Source organism: Pinus tabuliformis, chromosome J (assembly GCF_031772625.1).
Source record: "Pinus tabuliformis cultivar Carrire ecotype Pingquan chromosome J, CPIR1, whole genome shotgun sequence".
In the NCBI taxonomy this organism is placed as follows: Eukaryota; Viridiplantae; Streptophyta; class Pinopsida; order Pinales; family Pinaceae; genus Pinus; species Pinus tabuliformis.
In genome coordinates this window covers 1,446,449,820-1,446,459,238 of record NC_142295.1, presented here as the reverse complement: position 1 = coordinate 1,446,459,238, position 9,419 = coordinate 1,446,449,820, and the positions used below count along the sequence as shown (strand labels likewise).

General features: G+C 34.8%; 1 protein-coding gene across 2 annotated transcripts; it reads right to left on the bottom strand.

Annotated features, from left to right (window-relative positions):
* Positions 1-796: 796 nt before the first annotated feature.
* Positions 797-4,894, bottom strand: LOC149232810 (plastid division protein CDP1, chloroplastic-like). Of its 2 annotated transcripts, XM_089379523.1 has the most exons (12): positions 4,357-4,894; positions 4,155-4,268; positions 3,911-4,048; positions 3,673-3,777; positions 3,446-3,568; positions 2,998-3,366; positions 2,810-2,905; positions 2,609-2,734; positions 2,385-2,450; positions 1,480-2,280; positions 1,172-1,362; positions 797-1,020 (listed from the first exon to the last, which is right to left on the bottom strand). In XM_089379523.1, the coding sequence occupies exons 1-12, from the start codon at positions 4,621-4,623 to the stop codon at positions 936-938; spliced, it is 2,481 nt and encodes an 826-aa protein (XP_089235649.1). In that variant the 5' UTR covers positions 4,624-4,894; the 3' UTR covers positions 797-935. The 2 variants fall into 2 exon arrangements, with proteins under 2 accessions (XP_089235649.1, XP_089235650.1); XM_089379524.1 differs by lacking the exon at positions 4,357-4,894 and having other exon boundaries at positions 3,911-4,073.
* Between the last annotated feature and the right edge of the window lie 4,525 nt (positions 4,895-9,419).

The following is a 9,419-nucleotide window of genomic DNA, read 5'->3' as shown; positions in this document are numbered from 1 at the left end:
TAAAATGCCAAAGATCAAAACAAAGCCCACAAGAGTCGAATGAGAATAGACTTGTCTCAAGTGATCATTTGTACAATAATATGCAACAATGTTGCCACACATGATAATGTTGAGAAGCTACATATTTGCCAAATGTGTTCCAAAATAAAATGCTCTGAAATTGCCTCATTGTGTCCAAAGGTATGTTATCTTCAAGATTGTGAAAGAATCCAAAAATATTTTGGCAAAGTCAAAAACTCAATCTGAATAGAGATCCTCCATTTTGGTCCGTAGCAATACAAACAAAGTTAGCTGTCAACCAAAATGCCTGAAAAGCCGTTCAATTCTTATAATCCATGAGTAGGTAAGAGTATAAGAACATAATCAACAACTTTGAAGGTTGTAGTCAAAGCATATAAAGCCTGGCTAATCCTTGGTCAATACAAATTGATTCAGAGTACCGCAAGCCCGTCTGGCCCATTCGTGTGGTGTCACTAGATATATATATTGTAGCATCCACAAGCCAGACTCTAATATTAACACACAAAATGATTCTCAACTCAATGGAAAATACAGGAAATCAATTGAGACTCTCCAGTTGCAGCGATTGAGTTAGAAGAAACAATCAACACCCCACCATGTTCTAAGAGGACCCATATAGTATACAACACTCTGCAGGTTGATTTGAAAAGAACCTGCAAATGACACCAAAGAATGGACAATCTGGATTAACTATTCCTCACCCCTACCCTGTTCCCTTCCATTCTCACTCAAGAGACCACATATAATTAATCTGGAAAGGACTTATCCCTTGTCTCTTCATGTTTTACCATTCTCATCCAAACTTAATGGGTTTAGGATGTCCACAAGCAAGAAAAGTTTTATGAAATATCTATGCATACAGACACCACGTAAAAATCATCAAGAAACCAAATCAACACCTCTTGTTTGAACCTCTAGACAGGCGATTGAATGCCAGCTCCACAAAATTTCCATCTTCTGTCACTGCCCCTCTTCAAAATATACCTTATGTGATACGTGCTGTATTGGTCCAAAACATCAAAAGCAATATGAAGATCAGAAATGCCTGCAAAGTTTATAGGCTAAAGGGCAAACTGTGAATGTAATTCTGTATCTTGTTAACTCCTAAAATGCTAAAACTCACTTAATTTCTACAATACAGTAAACTCACCTATAGTAATTTGGGTTTTTGTGCTGAGACTCATCCACAAGTTCAGCTGCTTCTTCCAGTACTGCTTCCACTTCTGCAATTTCCCAACCAATGTCATCAGACAAAATTTCAGCATGCACTATAGATGAATGCAGGAGCACAAATCTCCAAAAGCATGAACTCGAGTTTGCTGATTCTGCCAGAGCTTGCCACTGTGACGTCATAAATGCCCAAACCACAAAGCTGTAAGAAAGCTAGCACAAAATAAGGAAAGCAGGCAATAAAAATCAACAGCAGTATCATGGTTGAATTAGTTCTGTATTTTTCACCTGAGAGAGCATGGGCTCTGCAAGAATCTCCGAAAGGCGATCAATCTCATGGTTTGGTCCCAAGGCTTCGGCTTTGATACTTTGCCACCGCCTGACCAGACTCTCTGCTTCCCTGAAATCCATTTGTTTTCTACGAAATGCATTATTTCGTGACTTCCCAATCAATAGAGAAAGATCATTGACTGGCCAAGCATTTTGCTCGGTAGGATTTTGGTTCTGCTGTGTAAACGGTATCAAGGACTTTGCAATTGCCATGGTTATCCTCCTTCCAATGCTTCCACCAAGGCTGTGAGCATTACTAGTTGAACAGCTTGACTGCTGATGTACAGAACCTATGGATGTTCGTATTGTGTGATCTGACAATGCAGTATGACTTTCATATAAACGTTTAATTGGTCTAGATTGCACATGCAACTTGTAGGTTGCAATTACAGAGCCTGCAAGGACAGCAGCCAAAAATAATTTTCCAACTATTTTACTCTTCCCCAACAAACTTCCAGAAAATTTCTTTCGTGGGACCCCAACATTTTGCTTCCATTTATAAGATGAAGCATTTTTTGATTTGCTGAAAATTGAATGACTTGGGAGACTGGAAGAAGAAATTGGATCTCCAGCTTCAGGAATTTCGGCTGAGGAAGAATAAGATAAAGCTTGAACAGGATTAGCAGACATTAAACTCTCTGCCTGTGATGAAGTACCATAGGATGAAGGTATGTTTCTTGCACTTAGTTGTGGATGTTCAAACCCTTTTTTCTTCAAGCCATTTACAGACATCTTCATATTGCCACCAAAGTAGTTTACCTGCAGGACAGATCAATGTTTCCTGTTGAATATAAAACCAGAGATACTTGCAAGTGCCCTTCAAAAACATAAATCTCCTGCAGTCCCCTTTGAAGTAAACTCACCAAAGAGGGCGTACAATCCCGAGTATCCACGAACAGCCCAAGTGCAGCATCCTTCAGCCATTTTTCCTGATCAATTTCAGCACGTCTTCTGGCATAAGACACAGTTCCAACTTTAAGCAACACAAGCATTGCCATGCCGTTCAAGAGCAATGTGCACTAGCATCCAAAAGAAAAGTCAAATCTGCTGAGCAAACAAAATTGCACAGGTTAGCGATGAAAGATACCAAGGATGAATAGAAGTCTGCATTTCCTTTATTTGCTTGGCGTGAAACATCCTGACGAAACTGTTGATTTAAGGAGTTCCCGTTCAAGCCAAGCTTTTGGAGATCCTCAGTGAGTGCAAGTTTGCCCTGAAAAATAGTAAGAATATATTATAAAATTACAGACATTTTTCTCACATACATTGGATTGTTAGGGAAACTTACGTCTCCTAGAAGTGTTTTACAGATTATTCTTTCAAAACCCAAATCCACTGCTTCAGTCTTTTCCAAGCTCTCTGTGATCTTCTTGGCCTTGTCAATCTGTAAATTCAATTGTAAATTCAATAAATACTAGAATTCTGTCAGAGAACAGTCCTTCAAAGCACCAGAAACAGCCAAAAAAAATATCATACCAGTTCAGGGCGCTTCTTTGAGAAACCCAACGCAATATGAGCTAACAGAGCTATGTAGAAGCAATTACAATCTATGACAAACCGCTGTTGTTGTGCTTCTGAAGAGTTATTGTTTTTTCGAATCAGAGCAATTGTGTCCCAAGGAAGCAAACCAACGATTTCAATTGCAAGCAATTTCTTCATTGCTTGACTAAGAAAAACTGACCAATCTCTAACTGCACATGAAGCTTCACCTTCTAGGCCTTGTCTCAGCAATTCACGCAGTGCTGCCAAGGCTCCCTCTCTTCTTTCTGCATTCTCTGGTGTTCGTGGCTTGCCTAGATTTTCTAACAAACACATCGGTGCAAACTCCTCCAGAGATGCTTCAATCTATAGCATTAAGAAATATTTCAATGACATCAAGAGTCCGAGGAAAGAATGCATAAAGAGACAGAATTATAGAATGTACCTCTGTTAACAGAGTGAGCTTTGCCAAAGATCTCTTGCTCCTCAGCAGCAACTGAGCCCGGGCAAGAGCTTCGAAGCCTCCTGAAACTGTGCCCCTTTCAAAACCTCTTCTTGCTATCGAGCACTGCCCATTCAAAATTACAATAAAAAAGTTATGTCAGACAAGATCAGCCACAGAGGAAACACCTACCATTAAAAATAGGCAAAAGAGGTTTGGAGATCCATTACCTCAACCAATGCCATGGACAGTAGAATATCGTGAATGTAGGGCTTGGCATTGGGTTGTTGCCTAACCGCTCTGCCTATGTCCATGACAATTTTCTCCTCCCCAACCTGAACATTTCTCCATTTGTGATTAACTAATTACAACCATCTCCATTCCTAACACCCAAATTGAAAAAGCATCCCAATAACAAAGAAAACACAAAATCTACCCTTAAAATAATAACAGTTGTGAATGCCTTACTTCTTGCAGGAGAGACATTGCAGCAGGCAGCCATTGCCATGGAAGGATGAGAGAAGATTTTGGGGGCACATGTTCCTTTACATCTCCAGAAAACTCTGGCTCAAAGAGAAGTTTATCCCGAATGTCTATCAACAACCCCTGCAAGCCCTCAAAACCAACAACCCTTCATTTATATCATCAAATATTTTATGTTCCTATTATCTCTCTCTCACACACATAAATTAGGTTTTTCGATTTACAGTACCTGACGAGATGGCAGAACAGAGGGACTGTACCCTTCCTCAATTTCTGTTGCCCTCAGCTGCATGGCTGCTTTAACTACTTGGTCCTTTGAACACCCAATAGGCACCCCTAAAATCTGCTTCAAAAGCCAGAATTAAAAACGAAAAAGGTTTGCCACAACTTCAAACCAAACCATCACCAAAGAGGTCATAAACACTGCATACCTGATAACAGTTTACAGGGATCTCCACAGTCCCTTGAAACTGCCCATTTTCAACTATGGGAGAGTCGGCTACCTTGATATCAAGAGCCCGAGTGAGAGATCCAGGCCCTTGTTTTCTTGGATGACATCTGCTCATCAGATACAACAGCGAAATGTTGGCCTGGAGAAGTGGAGAACTCAAGGGCAGAGACCCATTATGCTTCTGCTTCCTTGGAACACTGTAACCCAAATGGTTCGATGCGAGACAGGATAGAGCCATCTTGCTCATGTTTCTTCCACAGATTCATTCGTACATCATAAGAGCAATGGATGTCTGTAAGTATTCAACAAAAGCCTTGCTCTTCACAGATTGTATCTGTATTGTTCGTCCCCACTGGAAGCCAAGAAAGACGGGATCCGCACAGAAAACCAGAACAAACTAGCTGTTGCTTACTTTGTGGTAGGTTATGCTAAAATCCATAGATATATCACCACTACGGATGCATTTCATGTATATATATTCTGCCAAAACTGTTCTCCAGGGGTGTTGGAGACCAAAAAGTCAACATTGCAACCAAAAACTAAGAACCTATTCACCGTAGAGCGAACAACATCGTTTGAGAATGGCCGTTTTGGTTGTGAGATATGTTTAACAAACTTGCAAAACGGAATGATTTCAACTCACAACCGCAAGTATTAGCAATTAGCAAATTGTATTGAATAAATTAGGAAATTGTGTTAGACTTTTAGGATGTTTAATGTTTTAGGGTAAGTGATTAGAATATTTAATTATTTTTAAGGAGTTGGTAAATTTTATTATAATTTAGTGTTTAATTCACAAAAAGAATAGTGATTATCTATTTTTATTCCGGAATCAAAATTATGAAATAAGAGTTCTGTTTTGACAGGTGATCTTTTCTTTATTTAAAGTTTTTAACAAATTAAAAGTAGTTATTTCAAACTTGAGTAGTTAGATATTTTACTCTAGATATTCCTATAAGGAAGAAAGCAAAAGTAAAAAACAAATAAATTTGTCTCAAAAATTTTTATAATAAAATCAGGTATATTTTAATAAATATAATTTTTTAAATTTAGATTTATCGAGTGTTAAAAGAGATAAATTTCAAATTAAAATTAATATATATATATATATATATATATATAAAATGTGTAATTATTTTTTTGTTTAATATGAAATTGATACTCTTTATTTATATATATATATATATATATATATAAAAAGTATATATACTTTATATATATATAAATAAAGTATATATACTTTTTATATATATATATATATATATATATATATATATATTAAGATATATATATATATATATTAAGATGAATTTATGTTAGTTCTTTTATATATGTGTAATTTTTTCCATGTTTAATATAGAGTCGATCTATGTTTTGTCTATGTATATATAGAAAGCATAGATCAACTCCATATAGAAGGAATTACACATCTTATATATATTGCATTCTTTTTTTCTTTCTTTCTTGATATAACATATATAAAAACTCCATTTTGGCATGGAAGATATAAATATATATAAAGTTGATATTGAATATATTAGTTAATATAGATATTAAAATATCTTACTTAAGATTTACATTGACATATTTTTAAAAAGTAAAAATATAGTATATCTTGATTGTACTAAAAAGTGAAAGTATAAGATTTTTTATTTTCAATTATTATTTTTGATATATATATAAAGTCTATATAAAATTATGTTATTTAATATAGACATCTAAATATTTTGCTTATTGTTGAAAGTGAAATATTTTTTGTTATTAATATATTTTTTAAATATCACACCTTAACTTTATGTTAAGTACTAAAGGAATTATAATTATCCTCCATATCAAGTTGTAAGAGAAACAAAGAACATGACAAGTACAATGAGAGTGAGATTACTAATGTTTTTTAATGATTCTCATTAAAATTAAGCAAATTAGTGGATTTTTTTTATTACAGTCAACATTATTATTTTTTTTTAGAATAATTTACTTTTATTTTAAAGAAACACTTCTCATCTCCAAATTGGGAAGTGAGATTATTAATGTTTTTTAATGATTCTCATTCAAATTAAGCAAATCAGTGGATTATTTTTTATTACAGTCAACATTATTATTTGTTTAGAATATTTTACTTTTATTTAAAAAAAAACACTTCTCATCTCCAAATTGAATACGAAAAAAACTATATGGGATACATCTCCCTCATTGTTAGCCCAATAAAACCAACTGATATTCTACTAAAAATATTAAAAAGTTATAAGTTTTTTAATATTTTATATAATTAATAAAAAATAAAGAAATGTATTTATTGCAGGGATAAATTTAGATTTAAAATAAATGTATTCCTAAAAAAAAAAAAAACCATATTTTCATGTATATATATTTCCATACCTAGTTTTTTCTTGGTTTATTTATTTTTAGTTGTCATGCATATATAAAATCAAAATTTTTTGTTACTTAATATTAGGTAAACATATTTAATGTTATTAACATCTTATTCATACTAAATTATAAAATAACTCTCATAATTATATATATATATATATATATATATATATATAGCATTATTAATTATTTTGATTTTATATCTCAATAAAATTAGGTGTAGTCTAATTTATAGATGAAATAGTCTTTTTTAGAGGAATTTTTTGTTAAATTTAATCAAAATCATGTAGAGATTTTAAAAAAAGTTGAGTTTAAATTGTTTAAAACTTGAGTTTAAGTGCAGAGAGGGATTGAATTTTTTAAAGTGCAAAGTCTCTTAAATTGCGAAGAAAGATTCGATCCTTCTAATTACTTGAAAAATCCCAGGTTAAGATAAATTTAGGTTGGTTCTTTTATATATATGTGTGTGTAATTACTTCTATAATTAATATGGCATTGATCTATACTTTGTGTGTATATATGTAATATGGAATTGATCTATGCTTTATGTGTATATATATGTATATACACACAAAGCCTAGATCAACTCCACATAAAACATAGAAAGAATTACACATCTTATATATATGACACTTTCTCTCCCTTTCTTTCTTGGTATATATATATAAACTCCAAATTGAACATGGTATATATATATAAACTCCAGGTTGAACATGGAAGATATAAATATATATTAAGTTGATATTGAATATATTAGTTAATATAAATATTCAAATATTTTACTTAAGGTTTATATTGACATATTTTAAAATGTAAAAGAATAATATATCATCCTCATACTAAAAAGTGAAAATATAAATAAAATAAAAATGTTTTCAACTTGTGGGTGCTTACCTACCAAAAAAAATGTTCTCAATTATTTTATTTCTTTATATAAAGTCAATATAAAATTTTGTTATCTAATATGGACATCTAAATATTTTGCTTATGGTTGAAGGTGAAATATTTTTTTTGTTATTAATATTTTTTTTAAATACCACACCTCAACTTTATGTTAAGCACTAAAGGAATTATAATTCTCCTCCATATCAAGTTGTAAGATGAACAAAGAACATGGCAAGCACAATGAGAATGAGATTATAAATTTTTTTTAATGGTTCTCATTAAAACTAAGCAAATCAATGGATTTATTTTTGTTCTCTTTTATTATAGTTAACATTATTTATTCTGTTAGAATACTTTACTTTTATTTTTAAAAGCCACTTCTCATCTCCAAATTGAGTAGGAAATGAGCTACACATTACACATCTCCCTAATATTGAATTGTTAGGCCAATAAAACCAACTAATATTCCAGTAAAAATAGAAATAAAGAATTATAACTTTTTTAATATTTTATATAATTAATAAAAAATTAAGAAATTTATTTATTGCAAAGATAATTTTTTATTTTTTTTTTCTGAATAAGACTATGCTATTATATTACAAAAAAGGCAAAAATTACATCATCTTTGGTACAACAGAGCCGTAGCCCTGTGATTCCTGTCGAAGGACTGACAGTAAGCTCAGGAATGATCATCTCCAAAATTACATAAGACCGACACTTGAACCAAATCGACATTCATGAGACCGACACTGAACAACTGAAACACATAAAGACTGGAACAACTATGGATAGCCGTCACTGTAACAGATAAGGACAGAATTACATAAGGACGAAGACCGGACACATATAAGATAGCGGTGAGAGCAGACAGTGAAAAAATTCCTTCTTCAGAAACCTGAGGCGAACTGCTGAGCGAACTAGTCATCATCAGTGGTGTGCACATCTTCCTCCGCTTTGCATCTGGGAACCTTGTGGATGTCCGGTTCGGTGAGGATGTCACGCTGCACAGGTTCACTTGGGCCTGCCCCAGGGTCTGGGGAGAAGCTGTCTTGAACAGGGCGCAGCATGTCAATGGCGGGAGTTTGCATATCTATTGTAGGCGCCAACCCAGGAATCCGCGGAGGGCTGGCATGAATATCATCATCTTCACGTCGAGGATTGCTGCAATGCTCCACCGAAACCGTAACAAAGAAAGTTGAATTAGACAGAGTGCAAGGAATGCGATATCTCACCATGGGATGCTCAGAGTGCCCACAGTCCATAATCTCTCGGTGTTCCGCTGCTCTGCCTCTGCCAATTGCCCGTCCCCTGGAGCGCCTACGGTCAGAAGAAATCTCAATTGAGGAGGAGGGGGAGGGGGCTTGCCTCTGAGACGAAGCCCGCCCTCTGGAACTCCCGCGTCGGCTTATCTGTCGTTGACGCTCTCGCTGCATCTCTAAATTGTGTGAAGAGCAGGTGTACCCCGACGCAGCCTCCCTCGGAACCAGAGAATGAGCACACACCACCTCCGAGCACTCGAACCTTATGCCAGTTAGCGGGAGTGTGACAGAGATGCCAAACATCCCTGAATCGACCCAATAGCAGGAATAACCCCTCGCAACCTCCCTCAGAACCAGAGAATGAGCTACCACGACCTCCCTCAGAACCAGAGCATGAGCTACCACGACCTCCCTCAGAGCCAGAGCAGGAACAAACACAAACTGCGAGAGAATGACAAAGAGGCCATGGCTATGTAGCGTCATTTTCTCGTTACCAAGAAGGGCAGTAAATGCCGAAAGGACCCGA

Coding starts and splice junctions, on each gene's coding strand:
- LOC149232810 (XM_089379523.1), bottom strand. CDS start 4,623: ATGAGCAAGATGGCTCTATCCTGTCTCGCATCGAACCATTTGGGTTAC. Junction 4,269..4,356: donor TCCCTGTAAACTGTTATCAG/GTATGCAGTGTT, acceptor CTTTTGAAGCAG/ATTTTAGGGGTGCCTATTGG. Junction 3,778..3,910: donor CAATGTCTCTCCTGCAAGAA/GTAAGGCATTCA, acceptor AGAAATGTTCAG/GTTGGGGAGGAGAAAATTGT.